Source organism: Toxorhynchites rutilus, chromosome 3 (assembly GCF_029784135.1).
Source record: "Toxorhynchites rutilus septentrionalis strain SRP chromosome 3, ASM2978413v1, whole genome shotgun sequence".
NCBI lineage: Eukaryota > Metazoa > Arthropoda > Insecta > Diptera > Culicidae > Toxorhynchites > Toxorhynchites rutilus.
The window spans coordinates 141,182,444-141,208,393 of NC_073746.1; the positions used below are offsets into that span (position 1 = coordinate 141,182,444).

The following is a 25,950-nucleotide window of genomic DNA, read 5'->3' on the forward strand; positions in this document are numbered from 1 at the left end:
ATCCGGTTTGTTCATGTAACCCACATCTACCTGTCTATGTCGCTGCGCACAGTTGGAATTGACAAGCTGTAGCCATATACAACGGTGAAACAGGTCGGTAGAGTGTAGCGGTCCGGTGTGAGAACACCGCTAGCTTAAAAACGCAGACCGAATCACGTGGTCTTGAAAGAATTCAAATTCGGTTCCCTTTGAGCGAGTGGCTTATGCGCCACCTCATGAGAGGACCACTCGCCAGTGCTCGATTTGCCCAGCTTGCGAGACTCATCTATCAGAAGGTCCTATTGCTTTTGAGAGATATCGGAACTCAATCTAGTAATCTTCAAGTTTCCCCGCGTCAGACTTACAAATTTCAAACCTAAACGTCCACAATTCCGAACTCCACCCTAAACTACGGAGGCTAGGGCTTAGTGCTTCATTATAAAAGCTTTCTCCAAACACTTCCCAATCTATACGCTCGATGTCGCCACCGTCCCGGAAGGGGAAACGTAACACTACACAATTTGAAAATTAACTAAACGAAACACGAACGCGAAAATTCCTGAAGCATCACCACCCACAATGTCCTTCGGGAGATCTATACTAGCTCCATAATTAACATAAACGCATTTATTACAATTCTATAACATTTATTCTAACCTAGGTTTTCATTCTTTTGTTCCTTTATCTGTACTCCCTCATTTACTCAATTTTCGTAGCTTTTGGACGTCACATGTGCACACGGACATAAAACACAGAGAATTTACTCACGGCACTCGACACTTAGCTTATAGTAGACGATTGTGTCTCTCTGCGAGTTTCGAATTCGCTTTTGCCTCGCTGTTCGCCGGATATGACAAACGGTCGCTGCTGTAGCTATTGGTTCAGCTTGGCTAATTGTTGCTGCTAATTGTCGTAGCGAGCCAACTAGCTCGGCGGTATGGTCGTCCGTGTGTTTTGCCTCGATGACTGTCTATCCTAGACAAAGAGCCGTCGAACGGCTATTCGACGAGATATAATTAATCAGAGTTCACTATGAGCACCATTCAAAATTTACCTCTGTTTTGTTTGCTTAAAAAGCGTACTGGTCAGCTAGTTTTCAAACTATTATACCTAGCTACACGGGAACTGAAACATTGAGGGACAATGAGTATTCAGAAAACTATCACGTTTTACCACAAGTCTTAAGATATTGAGGTGGTTAAAGAATGTGGAATAACGGTGGCTGCTGGTGGAACCAATATTTTATCGGTATGGCCGAGTGTGTGTGTGTGTGTGTCAGATGTGAAAAAGGCCACTGGGAGTGCAATCAACTGTGTGCAATGCGGGCATTGACATGAAGAGACAAATTATGGCATATGACCACTCCGTGTTTTGTTCTCGCAAAGACAAGAGAGAATCGCTGCTTCTAGAACTGCTTTTACAAAGCCAAGGGTAAATGATTTATCTTTTTCAGGCTCACCGGAACTAATCTAATAAAGAGTGATTTATGAAATTTCTTTGAATAATATTCGAAATGATGAACAAGCGAAGTAAATAAAACGAATGCGAATGTCCTACGTTCTAAGCGGTCGTGTCTTAGATACAATCCCCTAATTTTTTTTTTTCTAAACATTTTCTTATATCCGTTAAAACTGATCATTATAATATAAAATTATTATCAGCCCTATTTGTTGTTCAATATTTTTTCTCAATTTGTGGAAAAAATGTGACTCAAGGAATATAAAATCGATAAAGAATGGAAAATTTCATTCATAATTTTTGTGTTGAGAGAGTGTGGAATTGGTGGAATTGAGTGCTGTCATTATGAAACGAAAAGGATTATGGATTTTCAGGTGGAATAAATTCATAATCCTTTTCGTTTCACGATGACAGCACTCAATTCCACCCAGTTTCAAATTAAATCGAGCGGTTTTAAGCACGGTGTCGGCCGAGTGACGAAAAGTGCCGGAATTTTACCACGCCTTGCTCCCCCACAGACAGCACACTCCACACTTTTAACTATAATTGTACGTGATTATTTGTACTGAGCGAAACGGCATCACAGCAGCGATAGCTTTTCTTTTCCTCGTTGATCTGTCAAAGCACAGAACATAAAAGTGGTAAAAAACAGTCGCGAATATCAGCTCGTTTTATGTATTCTATTTTCAATTGGAATACTTCTCGGTGCAGTAAATATTGCCAAAATATATGCGTTTCAGAAGCAAGCATATAAAAAACGAACGAGATAAAAACTCGATCTGTGTCAATGAAGAAACATGCAGTAGCTGCGACCAGACGCCCACCGTTTACCACAAGATCTACATGAATGTTTGAGACTGGCCAACAACGGAAATTTCAGGAAGATGTTCTACACGAGAATGGAACAGAATGAAAAATGCTATGCTGGAGAATTACATTGATTGACGGTAACTCTACCACATTGATTGCATTGTATATCTTGATTCCAATATTTAATTTCTGTCGCTAGTTCACGATTACATTGCTAAGAGAGCAATTGGATACGCACAAGTTGTAAGAAACTGCACATGATGTACACTCACAGGAATTCCAGAGCCGCGCATGTTAACGTCTTTACATACATTAAAGACAACGACAAATTTAATCTCGCTGTTCATGGCTGTAAATGAACGAGACATTAGGTCGTATGAATAAAAAAAATATTTACTTATTCTGCCCGTTTCCAAGTAAAGTAAACATTCGTAGTATTTACTTGAATCCGTATGAATAAAAGTTTACTTTACTAATTTCATTTTCGAATTCGAACATAGTTTTTACTTTGTCAAAATCTGTCAACTGATTGTTTAGGTTTCGTTTCAAAACGTTTTTTTCTTGGACAAAGTGTGAATTCACGATGAAAAAACAGGAAGTGGGTTATATCTATGGTATAACCGCAAGGGTGACGTAGGACTATCGTTGATATAGAGATCATTTGTTTGAAGTTGAATCTAAATCCATCCTGAATGAATGAATAAATAAATATTTGGGTGACTTCAAAAACGAGAGTGTTACGTTGGAGACTCAAGGTTTTATGCATCCAATATTGGATACAAAAAACCTTGTTCTGAAGAATAATCTTCAGAAGCTTTCCTGCTAACTGCACTTGATTGACAAATCACAAAACCAAATGTATGTGGTCGCAGTATTATATGGATAGAAAACATTAAAATAAACTCACTTGAATGTAATTTTCAATTCCAAGGGGAACTGGCAGATTATTTTTCAGCAACGATCATTTTTTCCAGGTTTCCTCTCGATAACCAGCAAACGAAAAGAGTTGCGCGCGTGTATGTGTGTGTGTGGCGGCTGCTTCTATGTCTTCCCGAGGAACCGTATTTCGATGCTGATACTCTCTTGGTCACGAGAGTATCAGCACCGGCTTTTCTGCGCTCCCTCACAGTTAAAACAAACTGATTGCATTTCAGGTCAGGTCAGGCCAGGTAATGAATCCCTCGATCCCTCGCCGTTCAGCTCGTTCAGTAACGATGTTGAATATCATTTCAGTATGCTTTTCGTGCGTGATTGAATCGAGAGAAGGTGTGGTTTACGATGGCAATTTGGAAGGCAAACTAGAGGAGAATGAACTCTCTGAGTATGATAATTTCGGCGACTGAGCAATAATCGATTGAAAATTATATAATTTTCGCGATACGAAACATTTTCCGTTTTTCATGTTATGCATCCAATATTGGATACGAAAATATCCTACTGATGGGAAAGAATAATCTTCAGAAGCTTTCCAGCTAATTACACTTGATTGAAAAATTACGAAATCAAATGTATTTGGTCGCTGTGTTCGCCATATAATTAGAAAACATTAAAATAAACTCTTTCGCATGGATGTATTCTTCAATTCCCAGGGAACTGGCAGATTATTTTTCAGCAACGATTAGATCTTTCCGGAATTTTCTCGATGCTGTATGGCATCCAAACGAAAATTCTCGTTTCAGTTTGGCCTGCAAAAAACTTTTCTAAACTCTAATCCATCAAATTTGGAGCCCTGAAAAGGGCCTATGATTATATGCTAAGCTAATATAGTACCCTCTCCTTGGATTCGATGGGCCAGCTGAATGTCCTTGGGCATGATGTGACGCGTTTTGCGTGGATAGCACACAAATTTGTATCTTCGAATAAGCCTCCTGCAGCGTCATAACCGCGGAACTTTGGAAGCGCAAGTCGGTTTTGAAGTCCTGAGCAATTCCACGATCCAAAAGCTGCAAAGGTAGCTTGCGGATCAGCAATTCGGTCGACTTCCGATAGCGATGAATTTCACGCAAAGTTCCCGGTCGATAGCGATGTGGCTTCTTCACCTATCCTGCGGCTGGTGCGCTTATCCGAGCTGCTTTCGTGTGTCTTACCACTGAAAGACTAACTATCTATCTGCTTGGTCCCAAACAAACGAGTCGTCACGGTGCGAGAGTAGAGTAAGAAATGAACGAAAGCAAAGGAAGCGTCATTTTATAAACCATAAAAGTATAGAATCTAAACCCCACCCTTATTATATTCGTTGCTTACACTGAGAGAGAAACGAATAACATCGAAGTAAGTATACAGTAATGTATTTGAATCCGGACACTTTGCGTTACATTTAATACCATACCGCAGCCACAACATTTTCTGCATGTTGAATTAATGCGATTGATAAGTAACTATCAAGAAACTATCAGTAACTATATTAGCCACTATTAATCGCATAAATTCAACATGAAAAAAATGTTATGGCTGTGGTATGATATTGAATGTAATGCAAAGTGTCCGGATTCAAAAGCATTACTGTAAAAAAGAGTTAACTCGACTGAAATTTTTTCGGTTCGGCCTGCAAAAACGAAATTAAGAGCCCCCGCCGACTGCAGACTGACTTGTCGACCGATAGTTCGGTCGGCTTCTTAATCAGTACGGAGAAAAAAAGTCTGTAGTGTACAGCATAATGCATAGACGTAAGTATGAGCTTCCCCATCTCACATTCCAATAAGATTAATGGGTTTCCAAGTGGGCGCGCTACATACGGATACGAATGATTTCAATAACCTGTTTTCGAAGCTATCATTAAGCTATTGAAACAAATTTTCGACTCAATAAATAGAAATCATATAACTCTTGGACATTTTATCTTTTGTATGAAATGATTATCATACTGTTCCGTTGATCCGAAGCAGAATGAATCACGCTTAAAGAAGGAATGGATTTTTTCTTGGAATTCAGTCAGCAGAAATAATGCCCTTTCCCAACAATTAAAAACGACAAACGGTAAACAGTTTCATCAAAGTGATTTCTTCGATATGGGGATATATTCACTACATCATGTCATATATTTCATATTTTTCATTATAAAATCCATATCCATGGCACCTATCGGTATCGAATTATCATCGACACCACGATTTTCGCTAAATGCTCCTTTCAGTTCGGCTTGTAAAAAACTTTTCTGCACTCTAATCCATCAAATTTGGAGCCCTGAAAAGGGCTGTTGATTATATGCTAAGCTAATATAGCACGCTCTCCTCGGATACGATGGGCCAGCTGGATGTCCTTGGGCATGATGTGACGCGTTTTGCATGGATAGCACACAAATTGGTATCTTCTACAAAACCGACTTGCGCTTCCAAAGTTCCGCGGTTATGACGCTGCAGGAGGCTTATAAGTCCTGAGCAATTCCACGAACCAAATGCTGCAAAGGTAGCTTGCGGATCAGCAATTCGGTCGACTTCTGATAGCGACGAATTTCATGCGAAGTTCCCGGTCGATAGCGATGTGGCTTCTTCACGCTTCCTGCGGCTGATGCGCTTATCCGAGCTGCTTTCGTGGTGCCTTACCACCGAAAGACTAACGAGCTGTCTGCTTAGTCCCGATGAAACGAGTCCTCACGGTGCGAGAGTAGAGTAAGAAATGAACGAAAGCAAGGGAAGTGTCATTTTATAAAACATAAAAGAATCGAATGTAAACCCCACCCTCTTTATTGTATAAGCTTACTGTATACTCACGAATATAATAAGGGTGGGATTTAGATTCTATACTTTTATGGTTTATAAAATGACGCTTCCTTTGCTTTCATTCATTTCTTACTCTACTCTCGCACCGTGAGGACTCGAACTCGTTAGTCTTTCGCAGACAGCTCGTTAGTCATTCGGTGGTAAGGTACACGAAGTCAGCTCGGATAAGCGCACCAGTAGCAGGATAGGTGGAGAAGCCACATCGCTATCGACCGTGAACTTCGCATGAAAATCGTCGCTATCAGATATCGACCGAATTGCTGATCCGCAAGCTACCTTTGCAGCATTTGGTTCGTGGAATTGCTCAGGACTTCAAAACCGACTTGCGCTTTCAAAGTTCCGCGGTTATGACGCTGCAGGAGGCTTATTCGAAGATACCAATTTGTGTGCTATCCATACAAAACGCGTCACATCATGCCCAAGGACATCCAGCTGGCCCATCGTATCCGAGGAGAGCGTGCTATATTAGCTTAGCATATAATCAACGGTCCTTTTCAGGGCTCCAAATTTGATGGATTAGAGTACAGAAAAGTTTTTTACAGGCCGAACTGAAAGGAGCATTTAGCGAAAATCGTGGTTTCGATAATAATTCGTTACCGATAGGTGCCATGGATATGGATTTCCTTATGAAGAATATGAAATACATGACATGATGTAGTGAATATATCCGAAGAAATCACTTTGGTGAAACTGCATTATAAAATTATTTGTGTACGAATGCCGCAATCGATAGTCGACTCTAATTTGCGCTGGGTAATTTCCTCGGAGGACTCGATTCCTCCTTTGAACATTAATAATCTCTTTCTGGCAAAACGATGTGGTATGAATCACATTATTTGAATGATAGAATGAAGATGTTTTCTGCCAATTTCCTTCAACCTCCAAACGTATCTTTCTCCCGTTTGTCGTTTTCGGGTTCGCTAATCCTTTCTCACAACACCCATTTCTCGTTTGAGAAATTGTTGAGTAAACATTGTTTGCCAGTGGGCGTAGAGCGGGAATTCCTAAAGATTCATTGCACCTCTAATAAATTGCCGAAAGACGTGGTTCGTTGATCGCACTTGATTGAAAAAATCCAAAACGAAATGTATTTGGTCGAAGCATTATATGAGTAGAAAGCAAATAATCGCTCGAAAATGACTTGATTTTCGCGATGTGAAACATTTTCCGTTTTTCATGTTATGCATCCAATATTGGATACGAAAATTTCCACTGATGGGGAAAAAAAATTCAGAAGCTTTCCTGTTAATTGCGATTGATTGAAAAATAACAAAACCAAATGTATTTGGTTGCAGTGTTATATGGATAGAAAACATTAAAATAAACTATTTCGCATGAATGTATTTTTCAATTCCCAGGGGAACTGGCAGATTATTTTTCAGCAACGATGATAGCAACGAGAATTCCGCGCGTGTATGTGTGTGTGTGTGGCGGCTGCTCCGATGTTTCATGCGGAACCGTGGCATCACTCTTCTCCTGATGGATTCCCTTTTGGCCTTAGGTGCACAAACAGGCTCTTGGTGACACCGTTCATCAGCGCATTCATGATAAACGAAATTAGCTTCACAACAACAGCGACAACATGCTCCAATCACTGTTCAATCATAACTGAGTGGGTTTACGAGCGCCGCTCGCTTATATACCGATTTTTGATTTCAATAACCTGTTTTGAAAGCAATTTTAAGACTATTGAAACAAGTTTTTGGATGAAAAAGTAACAAGTATATGACGCGTAGACATTTTATCTTTCAAATGAAGTGTTTATCATACCATTTCGTTCAGTTGTTTAAGAGCTATTAACGCTCAAAATTTCGGTCTCCAGCGTAACGCTTTCGTTCTCGAAACTTTGGTTATACACCCCGGTATAGAAATGAAAGACGTAGTCCTACGTCAAAAGAATAGTGTCGACGTCTGGTGGCGACTTTCAATTAGGGACCATAGTTTGGGTCCCTATCTCGTTAGTGTAATACCTATCATATTAGAAGACACGAAGCCAGTTTTCAAATGTTAAAATTTGAATGAAAATGTTCACATCATGTTATTTAATCACTTAAAACATTTTTTCCGACTTTTATTTAACCCTTTGTTTATACATTTCCAACATTATTACTGAAACTTTTCATTATAATATAAAGTTGTCTTCAAAAACCATTTTCGTACAAGATTTTTTCGCCACCTGCAAACAAAAGTGTTTTTCATTTAAACAGTATGCTCATGAGCATACTTGATAATTACAAAGTAAATACTTGATGAATGCTGTGTTTTTCAAACGAAATCAGCTAAACATCCATTTTCGAATAGTAAATACTTTGTTGTTTCTTTTATTCATACCAAACGTACTAAAAACTTAATCTCACTGCTCGACTGCTCGGATGAAGTAAAGTAAAGGTGAATTTTGTTTTTATTCATACGACCTATTGTATTTAGATGGTATAAAGTACATCATGAAATTATTAAAAAGGTAAAAACTATTTTTACAATTGTGATATTTTTAATAGATAAGTTCTTCCGACTAATGGATTTTCATTCCTCAGGGCACCTCAGATACCAGCGGAACATTGGCGCCTAGCAAGAACTGCACATTTCCGTCCGAGAATATGACGATATGCTCCTTCACTTAAAGAAATTCGCCATCATCAATGCCATCCCTATCTTACGAAGAATAAAATACAACAAGTTACAGGTAGGTGCTACTATTGATTAAATCATGTTTATGATATTCAATATCTTGATAAACTTTTTATAGCAGGTGGTCCAATTCAAGTTCAGGATGTATCCTATTTGACATCGATAGGCTGCAATTGTTCTGCAATCCGGGGAAGAAATCGATTACTATATTTTAGATGGTGAGCTGGATTCGTGACCACTTAACAACGATTCCACGTAAACACACAGAAATCCCAATTGTCGATGATTGCAGTGTATAAATTTTTGTATGAATGATATTGTATAAAGGTAGATGTTTGTAAACAACCCAATTTCAATTTTTTTATTTCTTGGAAACATTAAACTTTTTTGAAAACAAATAGGGCCATAATAAGGTTCGAGTAGTTTTGTATTCGGTCGACGTGGTGCCAGATTGACACAGTGTTGGCTTCTAATTGGTGGTCGAATGCGAAGGTCAGGCCTATAGAATCATTGCAAAATGGCACGATATCGACACTATTTTCCGGGACCGATTTGGCACAACAATGTAGAGTGGGCACCAGCGCGAATGTTGTTTTTATACTTATGACAGACATACAGCTGTACTACCGCTGTACTTCGAAAATTGTATGTCTGTCACCATGTACAGCGCTAGAACCATGCAAGCAACTCGGTACAATCGCTGTATCTGTACCGACCTATTTCACCGTTGTACATGGTTACAGCTTGTCAATTTCAACTGCTCGCAGCGCCATAGACGGGTAGTGGTGGCACCATGAACAAGTTTTGTCAACACCGAATCAAAACACCGCAGTGTTAAATATTCAGTTAGAGACGAATGAACTCCCAGAGTTTAAAGTCTCTTAAATCCAACACCAATTCCAATTCCTATTCAGTTCGTGAGGAAAAAAAACTATAAACTATATATACCTGTGGCCAAGAGTAGTTGAACAATGGTAATGGAGCTAGCAAAGAAAAGGAAGGCTACGATGCTCGACAAATCGGGGATGCTGGTCGTCATTGAAGTGTGGAAGGACAATATTCTGTCCCTTCGGAGCACTTCCAAGAACTCCCACATCTACAAGCAAATGTGTGAGGAGCTGAAAGGCCACGGCGTTATACTTACGGCGGTCGAATTGAAAAACCGGATCAATAATCTCTCTCGGAAGTACAGGTAGATACTTTTTGAAAAGAATATAAAATCAAGTCAAAATAATGGCATATTTGGTCCCTACGTGGGGAAATGTGCCCTTTGTCAAAATAATCACAAGTGCCCCTGATTTTCATAAATTCCTGATCCACTGAAAAAATTCATTAAATTAATGCCAGAGATAAGATATTTTTTGTGGCATTTTTGATTATTTTGACAACTGAGCTACTAAAAAGACATATTCACAAAGCATACGGACCAAATATGCTTTTATTTTGAAAGCATGTTAATTCGAGCCAAAACACGTTTGAGTCAGCACTCTACGGGCAATTTTTTGAGATAGTGTACTTTTTCCGATCCGAAAGAAACGCCATGGGACCCTCGGGAGGATCACCTTCTTCTTGGGATTATTTTGATATCCTACACAGCTTTCTCCATACTTATAAACAAAACAGCACTCGCGATTTGATGCATGAGTTGATTGGTTCCGGTAAGTTAAAAGTAATTTTGACAGTAAATTTTCGAAAGAAGGAGACTGCATGGATCGACTTTCTCTTGTGTTAAACATCATCTAGAAAGCTTTCCTTACCATTTTTAATTTATTAAATGTGAGATAAGAACTTCCCTTTCAATTTGAGTCGTACAAATATAGTATCAAATCTCATGCAATGGGTGACTTTAGCGGTGGTCCAAATGACCTGTTTGGTATAATTATTCTGAAAAGAATCAAACTGAGACCTTGCAGAATCATGCGCAGAACGTGAATGTATGTAAATAACCACTCAGTCTTAGCATTCAAATTCATTTTCATTGAAGCAGCTTTGGATTTATGAGTAATTTGAGTTGGGTTCTGATTCAAGATAGAATAGATAGTTCATCCGGCATCTTCTGGTAAGTATTCCAGCCAAATTTTATAGTTTTTCACTCAACTTGAAAACAGTTTTTTGATGTATATCAGGCATTAACGAAGCAACTAACAATATCTTTTATTTTGTTCCAGATGATGACTACTGCGATGCTGAGTATTTAGATGAAGCGTACAACACGGAGAACGACACATTCGCTCAATCTATGTTTATGTCACCTTCTGCGCCGACATCATCAGTATCATCGCCATCACCAACACTGCCATCATCAAGCCGCAGGCATTCCGCTCCTAAAAAGAGAAAACAAAATGTGCAGGAAAAATTGTTGGAATTGGCTATAAAAGAAAACGAAAATATGGTTACTTTTATGGAGCATTCCAAAACTACAGATCTTCAAATAATCGAGCTCATGAAAGAAAATAACGCGTTGATAAGCAAGCTGGTCGATAAAATTTGAATTGTGTACTTGGAAATTTGAACCAAATAAAACATGTTCAAAAAATCAAATGAATACAGAAATTGATAAAAAGTTTGCGGTGGTGGGTACCACCCACTGTTTTTACAGTGAATATAGAGGGAGATAATGGGACAGTTTCCCTGTGATATTTACCGAAATGTACCATCAGTGCGTTTCTAATCCTGGATGCTGATGCGTTTTCGTTTCTTACTATCAATCCTCTTTGTGGTTGTTGCTTCGAATTTAAGGTTTGAAGCTGGATCATCCATTTTTTGTTGATATGGTCATTGTGGTTGTTACATGGGTTATGTAGAATGCAGCAAGTTTTGATAATTGTATTGACATTATTTAGGTCGACCTCCAAACCTTTCCCGATTCTTCTGAAACGGGCCTTCAGATGGCCGAAAGCATTCTCTACAACCCGTCGGCATGCTGATAGATGATAATTAAATAACTTTTCATGCTCCGGCTGATCTACAGAAAATGGAAACGGCTTCATCACCTGGTATGACAGTCTGAAAGCCGAATCGCCGATCAACAGCATCGGTACTACAACCCCTTCGATTAGTTTCGAATGTGCTTTAAATGTCTCGTTCGTGCAGTGTACTTTTTTGAGTTTGGAATTCTCAAAAATAGTTGAATCATTTGAACGGCCAGGAACTCCTACGTTGATATATGTGAACCGGTAACGATGATCCACCGCAGCAAACAGAATAACCGAATGCCATCCTTTGAAGTTATAGTAGTCGGTTGCCTCATTTTTTGGTACTTTGACTTCTATATGGCATCCATCAATGGCACCGTAGCATTGTGGAAAACCCAGTTTCTCGAAGCCACCGACTATTTCTGATATCTTCTCCGAGGTTGGTGGGTATGCGTTAAACACTTCGTGTTGCACAACATCTACAACCGCATTGCAGATTTCAATGACCAGTTCACCCGTAGTTGTTCTTCCTACACCGAATAGACTTCCAATAGTTCTATATTCCGCTGACGATCCGAGAGCATACAGGGCAATAGCGATGCGTTTCTCCAACCGAATAGCAGACCGCCAAAGAGTATCTTCTCTTTGCATGCGATGTAATTTTTTGACCAACAAATTCAACGTACATCTGTCAACCCGAAACGTGTTTTTGAACTTTTTATCACTAAACTTTGGTACTTCATCTTCCCAAAATCTAGAATTTTCTACCTGAAAGACCGACATAGTTAGAGAAATTAAAGTTGATATTCAAATGCATCTTACAGTTGACCACACCCTACGTTTTCGGGATTTAACCGGACTAGAGAGTAACGAAACGTATTTCCTGTAGAGCTTCCTAGATATCAAAGCTAACATCCTATATTTTCTGCTCTGCTTCAACAGCATTTGAATTTTTCTGTTATTTTGAATAATTTTCGTTCTGATTACGTTCAGCATCCTGAAGAAATAAAGATACAAAAAATAAACAAGCAAGAACGTTAACGGCATTGAGCTTCGTATTACGAAACGGGGGAGAAGGCATGACAATATGGGTTTGCAGAAGAAATGAACACACTTTCAAAATAAAAACTATGAATTATAATTATTTTTCCCAAATCAAATTAGTACTCCACGTAAATGAAAATCACTTTTGCATGCAAGTAGTGAAAAAATATCATACAAAAATTATGTCTAAAGATAATTTTATATTATAATGGTAAGTTTTGGTGAGAATATTTGGAAATTTATAGAAAATAGTTTAAATTAGGGTCAGAACAACGTACTTCTAGTAGGCAAAGCCAAGAAAAAAATTTCATACAAATTGAAAACTGCCTTAGGGTCGACTAATCTGATAGAGAAGAGTTGGCCTCACACAAACTAATGTCGTATCCAGATGTCGATACCATTCCGTCGATAACCCGAATGCAATAGATTTAAATTCCTGATTGTCAGTTTGACATACGGTACAATGTACAACCAAAGTATGTCTGTCATGGTACGATGGTACCTGTACAACGCTGTACTCTTACAACGCAAGTACAGCTGTATGTCTGTCCCTGGTATTAGATTCAATTCGAATTTCGAACAAATTGGAACGAAATCGTTCAATTATCATAGATGGCACTATTTTCCGGGATCGAACAGTGAATCTCACCACCAACAGAGCATAGTTTCATTATTTAATCAACAGATGCCTCTACAGGCAGACAGCGTGAAGTCAATAAAACGATATGAACGAAAAGTCGTCTACCCCGTCTGATACTCTCGAAAACATGGTTTTGACAAAAATATGAATACTTTGCAATTGGAATGGATTCCGATTGCTTTAACTACGTGAACAATCATGTATGAAAATCATCGCCCTGCGCAAGCAGCAGCGTGTCATTCTGAACGAAACATTTTCGTTCTCGGTACACACATTTTCTTTGACGGGTCCGCCGCGAGTGCCCCCATTCGTCTGCATCCGCGTCCAGACGAATTTTTAATTTACCACAGCCCAGCCGCGCTGCGTGCAGCAGTTTGCTTGGTGGTGGTCCTCGACAGAGCACCAACACAACACAGTATTGGTGGTGACACCACACCACCATGTAATAGCTCAGTACACCCCCCCACCCCCATCCCCTCGCAAATCATACAACAGCACACGGGCAGAATCCGGAGCAGCAACGCGGCTTTTTTATTAATGGTTCCGCTGAACGCGCGAGAGCGCGCCTGAGAGCGAACGAAACGGCGTGCTGTCAGTGCTTGGATAGTGTGCGTCTGTCGCGGTTTCGTGAGAGCGGTTTGATTCTGACGGGCAAAAGAGAGAGAGAGAGAGAGAGAGAGAGTGTGGCTTTCAGTGCTCTGGCAGGACGATTTTGGCAGTAACGAGTTGAGTCGGCGATCGGCTAGGAGTGAGTTGAGTGGCTTCAATAGCTGATAATAGAGGTGCCAGCGGAAGCGATCGTGTGACAGTGGGGTGTTGATGGTTTTTGTTAGTGACAGAAACACGTGAAGAGTGTGCGGGTGGTGATTGGATTGTCCGGACCGAAAGTGATCCTCCTCTGGGGGCGATAAAATTGCGCAAAAATATTGATTTGCGAAGTACGGCCGTCTCACTCGGGCGAATTCTCGCGCACACACACGCACACAATCGCGCTGCACCGAGGCGCCTGTGTGTTTGTCACCACCAGTGACGTGACTGGCCACTGGTGTTGGATTGTTTTGTCTAGCCAGTCTGCGTGTACGTATATGGCGGGGTCGAGTCCGACTGGTGCCGGTATTGGTGTGGACCCGTCCGCGCGTCTGGTTGTGTGTTTGGCGAATCTTTGCAGCAACAGTGGTGGTGGTGTGTAAATACATCGCTTAGCATAATATAGCGAAAAATTCTCTTTCGAAAGGTTCATCACTCGGCAGACATGTTTTGTTAGACAAACGTGAAGGTTCTGTTTTGTGTCGCGCGCGCAAGATGGCAAGAAATGAATCTTGTTTGTCGTGAAGTGGTGTGAGAAAAGAGCAACGCAAAAATAAAAGAAAAAAAAATAAAACGAATCGCGTACGGACGGACGGGATGAGCAGAAAATAGATTCAATGCAGTGATTTTCAGATTCAGCGAAAATTCCATTGTAAATAAGATTGCAAAGTGCCACACACTGTGGGTGAGATGTGAGATTGATTGATCCCCCGAAGTGACTGCAGCATGCAAGGTCACCATCGTTGTTGGAAGCAAATCGGCCGAGAACCAAACGCTTTTTAAGTTATCAAATTACGAAAATGGCTCTGAGCGGCAGCAGCAGCGCAGAGTATTTGGCAAATGTTCCGCACCAAAATTGAAGAAGTTTGCAGAAGGCCTCCTTCCTCGCAGGGTCAGTCCGGGAGCTCATAATCGGCCAGCAAACGACGACAACGACTCAAGGAACGGATACGCCTACTAGCACAGGAGGAGGAGAGTGACAAATATAAATAAAACGTTGCGTAAGTGCAGCTCCTCTTCTTTCGTGTGTTTTTTTCTGTTATATCGCGCCGTGTGTTGTGTTGTCGAATTTCGGACCACCATCATTCGCAACTTTTTTTTTCGCTATTCGCCTGCCCCGTCGAATTGTGTACGAACGAAACGAACGGCCGGACGTGAACGGACGACTCCTGCAGCTTGTGCCGAGCAGCGGAAACGCAGGAATCATCGAGACGACGACGGCCACGCGAGTGAACGCGAGAGCGGTCGCGGCGTGTAAAAAGTGGAGAAAGCAAAAATTGAAGTAATTTTAGTGCCAATTAAAATTAAAAGTTTGCAAGCCAGGCCAGGCCAGGCCAAGCAAGTACAACAACAACAACAACAACGAGAAACCGTGTAGTAGAAAAGGGGAAAAAGATTCTTGGCACATGGTTTCCGTTGGTTCGCTCGCTCCGTGTCTGGTCGGTGATAAATTTTTCACGAATGCATCTCACGGACTAGCTTGGCGGCGGCGGCGGCGGTTTTGATTAACGCAACGAAAACAAAAAGAAGAGTTTGTGTGTTGATACGACGTCACGTTTGCCTCGGGGGGTATCCGACGTGGGAATGTTGAAACGCGTCGTTCGGATCTGGTCTACGTTAGGATTGTGCTACTGCACCGTTACGGGGGCCCAAACGGAAGAACATGACCTGAAGATGTGCCGGTGAACAGGTGCAACGCAATCGATCGGTTAGTTTTGGCTGGGCAGTGTGGATTGTGCAAGCTCGTGTTGAGGCTATTCCGATCAGCAAAAAAAGGAAGAGGTGATTTCCCCGATTGCAAACAGAAGCGAGAGTGCAAAAAGTGTCCCCACGATCGGTAATAGCTTCCAGAAGGTTCATCGCCAGTGTGTGTGTATGTGTGTGTAGAATTTTCGGAATCATCCGGAAATGGGCGGTGAAAAGTGAACCTCGAAAAGTATCGAGCACCGTGGTTAGCCGGGCCCGAAAATGTCCGCCCGTTGTGGCTAGTTTCGTCTAATTGGAATATTGCCGTAACAGTGTGCAAGTGTGTGCTCCATAAAAAAAATTATGGAAGAGTCTGAATCGTAAAGCAATATTATAAAATAGCAAAATAGGCTAGAGTGTGTCTATGCAAAAAAAAAAGAAGGAAAATATATTAAAAAATCTATTTATAATTGCGAGAGGTTAGCTATTTCCCTCCACTCGACCTGGCCACTGTATTCTTCGCTGGGAAAACATTTCAAGAAAGAAACGATCCGTACGGACGACGTCCGACGGCGGGAAAATCTGCGAAAATGACGGAATATGTGCCGCCGCAGCTGATCACAGTGCTGAAAACATACCAGGATAATGCACCGAAGAGTTTGCACGGTCCCGGATTGTCGCTGGTCCATCCCAGCAAGGGTGGACAACGGCCGGAGAGCCCCGAACATGGCGATGAGGAGTTGATTGTGCAACCCATTGTAGGACCCCTGCCGATACCGTCGCATCCCATAATGACCACACCCGATCCGGATTGCGGCGTGGTGCAGCTTACGATGCTGGAGGGCAAAAAGATCGGCTGCTTTCTGCTGGGTGGCGAAATGCGGCTTTGTTTGCCGCAGATCTTCAACAACATTTTGATGGAATTCTCGGTGGAGCAGATCAACCGAAGCATCCAGGAACTGATGGTCTACCTGTACAATTGTACCGATCAGCAGCTGCAGGAGTTCAAGCGAGCCAACATTATCCCCGACACGGCCAAAACGTGTGGGCTGATCACCCGAACGAACGCGGAAAGGCTCTGCAGCTATATGCTGCACCAGGCGGACGGCACCCGGAATCTGAAGGGAGCCACCACCTTTCGGGTGTACCACCGATGCTTCGGGAAGTGTGAAGGTATTTTCACGGCCGAGCTGTACTCCTTCAAGGAGCCCGCCTGCATCGAGTGCTGTGAGTGTCAGGGGATGTTTTCGCCGCAGAAGTTTGTCTGTCATCAGCACGATCGGCACGAGAATCGAACCTGCCACTGGGGCTTCAATTCGAGCAATTGGCGCGCGTATATACACGTGGCGCTGGACGAACCGAATCGGGACGCGTACGCGAAAATTTTGGAGGAAATCTGGAACCAGGAGCGGGACACGGAGATGGAGCTGGAGTTGGAGCGAGAATATTGGATCGCCAAAAGAAAGGTGAGTGTTTGTTTAACTATCAATGTTTGCAGGATGTCGACTACCTTGAAAATCCTTGAAAATCAGGGAATATCAGGGAATTCAAACAATGTAAGGGAAAGTGAAATTCTGAAATTCTGTCAATTACAATTTTGATACCAAAAAAGTTTTATTTGATTAGTTTGACGCTCTGTGGGTATTTCAGTATTTGTTGTTTATTTTTGCCTGTAGAACTCAGAAGGGTAAACAGCGCAAAAGTAGACGACTTTTACATTCGCGATGTTTTAATGGCATTTGACATCAGTATCTGCCGTTTAGCTTCAATTAATTTCTTTCCTTTTCTTCTTCGAAAACTATCGATAAACTCATGCTTGAAAATCATACTGTGAAAACTGAGCTCCTGTGGTGCCTGGATACAGTTATGTAGTACAAACCACTCTACACCAGGGGTTCTCAAAGTGGTCGATATTGTTTTCTCAGGGGTCGACATGAACGGAAATTAATTTTGGGGATCGACGAGGTCTAAAAATTGACCCCCATTAATTAACACAAGTTCTTGTTTGAAACTTACAAGATACAGTTAAGTTGTGTTACGTGATTCAACTTGATTTCTAGTCGAAAGTATTATTGTTGTACTTTTCGAAAGCTCAACAAATAGATGAACGCACATAAGTTCTAATAAGATGAAACCTTTGGCAAGTGCATTTGGCATTTGGGTTCTGAATTTCTTGGAACTTGAATAGACTCATTTACTAATTCAATTTAAGAGATTACATTAGTAAAATAGAAAGAAAGTCACCAGCATCAACAGATAACACTGATTTAAAAAAAAATATTTATCAATAACGTGCAATTTTTATATTTTTTCAAAAATGAAGTGCCTACTCCAGTATTTGTGAGTAATTTATATTAACCCTTAGCGAACGAATGCCGCCATACTCGCGACATTGCAAATGTGTCGCTCAACTTGTAGCTTTTAATGAAGGCATAGGAATTATATATTTGAACAAACTTCTTTCTGTGTCAATAATATAAACGTGAATTGGTCATATTACGCGAGCTGCTACTGGTTTTCTAAAATGGAAAAAAAAACTCTTGAATTTGGGTAGCTCCGGATTGCATATTTTACACGGTTTTTCAAAGAATTAAAAAAAGACGGGTGGGTAATGTCGGGGACATAACCGGAGTGACGTAGGACAATACAAAGGGGACAGCTTTTGTTAAATATATATTTTAAATATATTGTTTTATTTTGAATACGTGAATACCTACCTATCTACCTGAAAAATGGATTAGTTTACTGTTTACTCTTTATGAATATGTTGATGGTTCTGAAAAGAACCTTTGGTGTTGTGTTTTTGTTATCACTCGATTTCCCATCTTGTTTGGTTATACCTTCATGCTTAGCTATTGCGTTTGCCACTCGCCACAGCTTTCACAGTTGGAAAATTTCTTCCCATCCAGCTTGGGACAAGTGGTTCAGTAAATTACATTTAATGCGACGTGCCGGAGAAACACTTTGCCACTCACTGAAACTAATTGTTGCCTTGATGAGCGCCGAACCGAAGTTGCTCTGTTCTTGATGCGGGTTTTCTGATTGTCGTGAGCAGCTTTGCAAGCCAACTCGAGCACTCCGACGGCCGAAACTCTATAATCGCTGTTAGGAATACTGGTGCTCCGGCACCAATCCGTTCGGCCTAGTTACCCTTGCGGAGTAATCAGTGAATGCGACCAACAGGGAACTGGAGACCTGCACGGTTCGAGTGAGACTTTGCCTTTCAAACAAATTATGAAAAAATCAATTTGTGTTTTATTATTATTTTGGATAATGTTTTAGAAAGCATTGAACTGTATCTCCTAAACTCTTTTTTGGAAGGTTTAATGGCCCTGAAAAGCGCCTTGTTTTATGGAATGGTTCCAATTTAGAAAACTTAGTACTCGTGGTTTTGAAAAAACCATTTCGAACGCCGCCTTGTTCTGGATTTGCCACCAAAGCAGTTTGTATAAAGAACAAACTTTTTTCTTCTGCTACCTGATGCCGTTTTGCGATTGCGTTTGCCACTCGCCACTCGCTGCAACTGCCTGTTGTCTTGATGTCCACCGAACCGAATGTGTTCTGTTCCGAATGCGGGTTTTCTTATCGTCGCGAGCAGCTTTGCCAGCTAGGTGGACTGGTGCACTGGTACTAACGCGCTCGTCCTAGCTACCCTTGCGGGGAACTCCAGATCAACACGGTTCGAGCGGGATTTTGCCTTTCCCTTCAATTTTCCTCCTTTACCATGTCCAGACATGGCTGCTTGGGTTGGTTTGTTGATGTGTTGTGATGCGAACCGATGTGGTGTACGGTTTGAATGAGAATGATCGTTACGGCAGCGGAGCGGGGATTTTTAAGCTGACTGGCTGACTCGAAAATTACGCATGTGTGAGACTGCGACCAATGTTTCGTTAATTTTTTAGCCACATGAACAAGTTTGCTCACTATGATCCGAAAAATGAACGACTGGATCATTTTTGGAAAGAACAGGTTTACGGAAGTTTTTACTCAAAATGGTATTCTGTCTCTCGTCAGAAACCTCAACGTTGAGAGGGCTTTTCCATTAGCGAATGTTTTTATGAAAATATGTGGGAGGAAACGGTTGTGCTATGCGACAAGTTTATGATGCTATACTTCACTGTGGAAGGATAGCATCAATAAAAATGTTGAGCTTTCTTCATTGTCATAAAGGGTGTGTCACATCAAATTGCATCACGGAAAAAACGCTGTAGAAATTTAATTTTTAGGAATTATATATTCAGCTTTCGCTTATAATCAGATAAGAGTGTATAGATCACGTTGGCCATGCTTCACTGTCAATTTTTCGTAAATTTGGAAAAATGTCGTCGAACGAAAAAGAGCGTCGTGAATTAATCCTGTGCACTCATTTCGAGAATCCGGAGTTGTCACATCGGGACATCGGTAAGATGCTGGGAATCGTCCAATCCACGGTCAGCAGAGTACTAAAACGATACTTCGAGAACCTAATCATCGACCGGAAGGTGAAGAACGGCAAAAATGGATGCTCCGTCAGTGAAAAAGATCACAAGCGCGTAGTTAAGCAGTTTAGATGTAATCCGAGAAGTTCGGTCCGGGATGTCGCCAATAAGCTGAATTTGTCAAGTTCATTCGTCCAGCGGACCAAGCAGCGGGAGGGCCTGCGTACATACAAGGTTCAGAAGGCTCCTAACCGCGACGAAAGGCAAAACATGGTGGGGAAGACGCGAGCCCGAAAGCTGTACACCGAAATGCTGACGAAGCCGCATTGCCTGGTAATGGACGACGAAACCTACGTCAAAGCGGTCTTTCGTCAGCTGCCGGGCCTTTTGTTCTGCTCCGCAGAGGACAAATTCAGCGTTCCGGAGGAGATTCGCAAGCAGAAACTATCCAAGTTTGCCAAAAAGTACATGGTGTGGCAAACGATCTGCTCTTGCGGAAAGCGGAGCGCCCCCTTCGTGATGACCGGCACGGTAAACGGGCAGGTTTACCTTAAGGAGTACCTACAGAAGCGCTTACTACCACTATTGAAGCAGCACGAGGGCCCGACCATCTTCTGGCCGGATCTCGCTTCGTGCCACTATTCAAAGGACGCGTTGGAGTGGTACGAAGCCAACGGGGTCACCTTCGTGCCAAAGAAAATGAACCCGCCCAACGCGCCGGAGCTTCGCCCAATAGAGAAATATTGGGCGATTATAAAGCAAGTCCTCCGGAAGAACCCAAAAGTTGTCAAATCGGAGGCGGACTTCAAGAGAAAATGGATTTCTGTTCAAAAAATACTACAACCTGACGTTGTACAGAACCTTATGGACGGGGTAAAGAGGAAGGTGCGAGCATACGGGCTTGGGCTCGAAGTATGAATAAAAAGAAAATGCCAAAAGTTGTTTAATAGTTTTTATTTTACTGTCTAAAATTTTCAAAAGGATCGGTCTACTGGGCGAATTTCTACAGCGTTTTTTCCGTGATGCAATTTGATGTGACACACCCTTTATGAATAAAAGTTAATGAAACGGCTACGGGTAACAGAAGTGGAATCTCTGGAGGTAAAACGGGGAACATTTTGGAAAACGCACAGAAGGGAGCCGAAAGATTGCAAGAAAAACCATTTCGTTGAAATGGTAACAGTTTCATGAAATTGATCCGAATCAAAATGAAAATGTCTCATTTTGTACTGGTATTTGAGACTCCTTTAAGATAATTTTGAACTGTATTAGTAAATCCATTTTTTTTAAATCTTTTACGACACAAATCAGTCGTTGTAAAACTCAATTAAAAATCGTAAACAATTCATTTATCGGAAAATATCGACAGACGTTATTAAATTTCACTGATTAAGCTAACTCAATGTTTCAGCAACTACAGCTAAAGTACTTTTAGAGAAAAGCAGCAGAGATCTGAATTTCGTGTATTGCACTAAAACAAACCAAAAAATTAAAACAAAAATTGAATTGCACGTATTTTTCGGTTACAGTATTGACACCATAAACACCATTCACAATGTCAGCGGTTTGAAATGCATTTTCGCCTTTTTTAAAGAAAAAGTGTAAAATGTACCGAATTTTTTCTTTGTTGACTTCCATTGTTAACACCCGGGTAACAGAAGTGGAATCTCTGGAGGTAACTCACAACTGAATGGAACAAACAATAAACAGCAGTAGATTTAGTTTTAGTGCGAAGTGTCATCTTTACAACGTGCCTAAACTTGAAATTGTAGGATCGATATTACGCGAGATATCGATCACAATAGACAGCTATCGAGAAAATAATGGAATACTTTTTCCCCAACCTTATATTTATTTCCAACACTGAAAAAGGTGACGAGACGACTCCCAAATCGTATAGAACATTTAGTCTAACATCTGTCATATTGATTATGATGGAAAAGATCATCGATCTCCATATCAAATCATCATATTTGAACAGGGGTCATTAATCAAATTTCAATTTGCCTACCAAGCAAATAAATCAACTGAAAAGTTTTTAACGCTAATGGAAACTCTCCTGAAGCCTTTTTTGATATTCAGGGAGCATTTGACAATGCATTCCACAATTCTATAAATAAAGCTATGGAAAAATGCGGTTTTTACAAGTACATCTACAACTGGATACATGTTATGCTATTCAACTGAATAACTACAGCTAAATGAGGAGGAGCTAAACTAACTACGAAACCAACAAGAGGTTGCCCTCAAGGAAGAGTTCTGTCTCCTTTGAAGTGATCTCTTGTTGTCGATGATCTTCTTGACAACCTAGCTAATTTAGGATATGAAGTCATTGGATTCGCTGATGACAATCATTTAGGGGTAGATGTGAGTATACTTTTTCCAACAGAAAGCAAACAGCTCTTAACTACAACCTTGAATAGTGCAACTTGGAACGACTTAGTGTTAATTCTTTAAAAATTTGCAATTCCATTTACCAGAAAAAGAAAGTATAAGATTCCATCTCTCAGATTGGGAAGTGTACAATTGAAGCTTTCAAAACGAATTCAATATATTATGGTGTCATGCTTGACCAAAAACTCGAATTGGAACGGCCAACTGGAGTATGCAAGATCTAAAGTCCATTTTGCTCTCTGGAATTGTAGCCTTACAATTCCACTTCAATTGACACGTCGTCACTCACTAATGAGCATATTGCCTTTCATTTTGCTTCCAACTCATGCATGCTGAAAATAATGCTACTCTCTCTCTCTTCACTCTCTGTAAAAAGAATATCACTTCACTTCCGAGCAGTTTCCTTTCGTTTCACTTTCATTTGTTCTTTATACTTCATTCTTCATACTGAAGCGAAGTTACTAAATCGTCAAACTAAAATGAAAGTGGCTTATACTCGAACGAAAATTTCGTTTGAGCTCGGACTGAATTCACTGAAACTAATGAAAATGACGATGCGAATGGTTTTGCATAGTATGCCAACAGGCGTTATCAGTTGTCGGCGTTGGTTGTAAGGCTAATATGTTCTCATATCCTTCTTTTAATTCCACTTTTTTGACGTAGGACTACGTCTTTCATTTCTATACTGGTGTGTAAGTTCAAAGTTTCGAAAGCGTTACGCCGGAGAACGCGATTTTGAGCGTTAATAGCTTCTAAACAACTGAACGAAGTGGTATGATGAACACTTCATTCGAAAGATGAAATGTCTACGCGTTATATGCTTGTTACTTTTCGATCCAAAAACTTGTTTCAATAGCCCTAAAATTGCTTTCAAAACAGACTATCGAAATCACACCAATCGGAATATAAGCGAGTGCCGCTCGGAAATCCACTCAGTTATGATTGCGCAACGATTGAGGTACGATCGCTGGAATGGATGGATGTTTCCCTAACACAGACTTCAATACCATGGAGCCAGGGGAAATTGGCATAGCAAATTAGATGAAAACTACGGATACTTTTGTACTCGTTTGCGTTTTTGCAAATGGGAATGTTTCCCTAACACAGATTCCAAAAACATGGAGCCTGGGGAAATTGGTATTGCAAAAAAGATGCAAACTACGGGTACTTTTGTACTCGCTTGCATTTTTGCAAACCGGAATGTGTTTTCCCAACACAGATCCCGAAACCAAGGAAGTTGGAAAAATCGGCATCGCAGATACATTCAAGTAGGCAATAATTTTATATCCCCGTGCTCCGGAATTCGTTTTGTTATCACGGTTTTCAAAAGCGGGTACAAATGCAACGCTTTGGCTCGATTATTCAAGACTGCATTGTAAGATATCTGTTCATGTCGCCAGCTACACATACCGTTTGATGATTAGGCAAAATGTTGAAGACTATTTGCTGCGATAACTACTACCATAATGCATGAATTGACTTATATTGGGATTTGTTTTGAATTCGTAAATAGTTTCATTCATTCACTAGTTTAATCAAACCACAAAAGATAGCTCTGCGTAGAGGCGATATCGTACTCAATGAGGAACATCCGAGGTGAGATTATTGCTAATTGAAGAAATACAATTGATTACTAAGCCAACGGCAGTCCTACGTCAACCTTGCGGTTATATCATAGGTATAACCCATCCATAGTTTTTTATTCTTCTTTGCGCATCCATGGATAGATACATGCCAACATTACCATTCACGATCGTATTGTGGGATTTCATGCCATTCCCGGTCTTTTATATCCGTTTTTAACGAACCGGAAGTCACCATCCTTGATTCGAAAATGGCATCGAAATACGATATTCGGCTTCCGCTGGTAAATCCATATCGTGTGGGTTTTCCATATTTTTTCAGCATTCAATACTACCATCAGCAAACCGGAAGTTGAAATGAGACTATATGTTATATTATTAGATCTACGTTCATATATTGTTGATGAAACATAGTAGAAAGATCATTTGTATGTTTTGAAACGGAACTGTAATTAATTAAATTAATCATTAATGTTCAACAGTCCGAAACAGCAAAAAGTCAGGTGTTGCCACGTCCCAAAAGTATTTAACTGATAACAAGCCAATTTAACTATACAATAATCTCCAACTGATGATTCTTGTTGGAAATTTTCTTAATTTTACTATAACATCGTTTAATTTTGTGTGCTTTAATCATGAAAACGCAAAAAAAGTGTTTGAAGTGAGTCAAAATGTTAAAACGTAACACTGGAATGGATCGTATACTTTGCGAGACGTGATAATAACTTCTGGAGACAGTTGATACTCCTCTATTTGTGGACCGATCTCAACCAAATTTTGTGGGTTGTTGTTGATCTTCAAAGTTTGCTCAGAGAAATCCAAGTATAAAAATGTATGAACTTAAGTTCATCAGATGAACTCAGAAAATGCTCTATTCTTGTGACGTGACAACGCTTCAGAATACCTGTTTTTCAAATGCTTGATTCTCCTAAATTACAAAATGAAACGTAGGTTTACACACGGCTCTTCAAACAAGCATTTAATCACCCATTCAATGGTATATAGACATTGAAGTTTGGTTAAGCATGTGCAGAGATATCTCAAGAAACACAAAAATAGTGAAAACCTAAAATATTTTAAATATAATGTAGTTTTTTGTAATCGCCTCTTTCAAAGGTTGGTGCATAAAAATTAAATTTGTTGCAAAAAATTTATGATATAACTAGTGCTTATTCAAATAACGTTTTCAATTTTCTCCGAAAACTAGATTTGGTTATTAGTTCCCTACAACTCATTCGTAGATAATCAGCCATGGACAATATACTACATGTTCTGAACTGATCGAATGATACATTGTATATTGGAGCTCTCAGCTGTCTCACAGATCCTCAGTTTGCGTTTTGCGATAAACAATTTCAGGATCTCATCGATATTCTCCGCATGATGAACATCATTTACAATACAGGGACGCCGATAAATTTGGTTTTTTTTCGGTTTGGTTTCATTCCTTTTAAATGGTATTTTTTATTTTATATAGGTTTTTGTACAAAAATCGTGTATATTTGGTCCATTGAAACAAGTTATTCTATATGGCGTATTTTGTAGCATCATGACCGTGTTTGAAGCGTGCATATCTCCTGGTACACTTGTACTTTCGACGGAATATCGCCGCAGTACATCTGCATAGTTTTTAATGCGTTGGAACATTTAATTCAATTTTGACAAAAAAAAAACTGTTCAGTTATCTGAAAATCACTGCAATGCAGAGGGTTGAACTATACAATTTTCAGTCCTGTAAATGATTTGAGATAGCTGTTAGGCTTTGACACTGCGTTCTCTGTTTTATGAATAATGACAATTGTTACTGTATGGATATTGGAACCTGGAAGTCAAATGCGATGCTTAAAAGGTTCAGCATATCAAACAAAA

At 40.4% G+C, this 25,950-nt stretch overlaps 1 protein-coding gene and 2 long non-coding RNA genes across 4 annotated transcripts in view; all 3 read left to right on the forward strand.

Annotated features, from left to right (window-relative positions):
- Window positions 1-2,018: 2,018 nt before the first annotated feature.
- On the forward strand, window positions 2,019-2,736 carry LOC129778141 (uncharacterized). The gene is made up of 2 exons (XR_008743380.1): window positions 2,019-2,384; window positions 2,447-2,736. It is a non-coding gene; the product is annotated as an uncharacterized LOC129778141 (long non-coding RNA).
- Window positions 2,737-7,876: 5,140 nt separating this feature from the next.
- On the forward strand, window positions 7,877-8,934 carry LOC129778142 (uncharacterized). The gene is made up of 3 exons (XR_008743381.1): window positions 7,877-8,427; window positions 8,501-8,649; window positions 8,713-8,934. It is a non-coding gene; the product is annotated as an uncharacterized LOC129778142 (long non-coding RNA).
- Window positions 8,935-13,911: 4,977 nt separating this feature from the next.
- The window catches only part of LOC129778189 (uncharacterized), a 395,208-nt gene continuing 383,169 nt past the window's right edge, over window positions 13,912-25,950 (forward strand). Inside the window, exons 1-2 of one of the 2 annotated variants that reach the window (XM_055784936.1) lie at window positions 13,912-14,270; window positions 14,428-17,152. In XM_055784936.1, coding sequence (XP_055640911.1) covers window positions 16,277-17,152 — 876 coding nt within the window. In that variant the 5' untranslated portion in view covers window positions 13,912-14,270; window positions 14,428-16,276. Of the gene's footprint in view, window positions 17,153-25,950 lie in introns of both variants that reach the window. The other variant, XM_055784935.1, reaches the window with a different exon arrangement.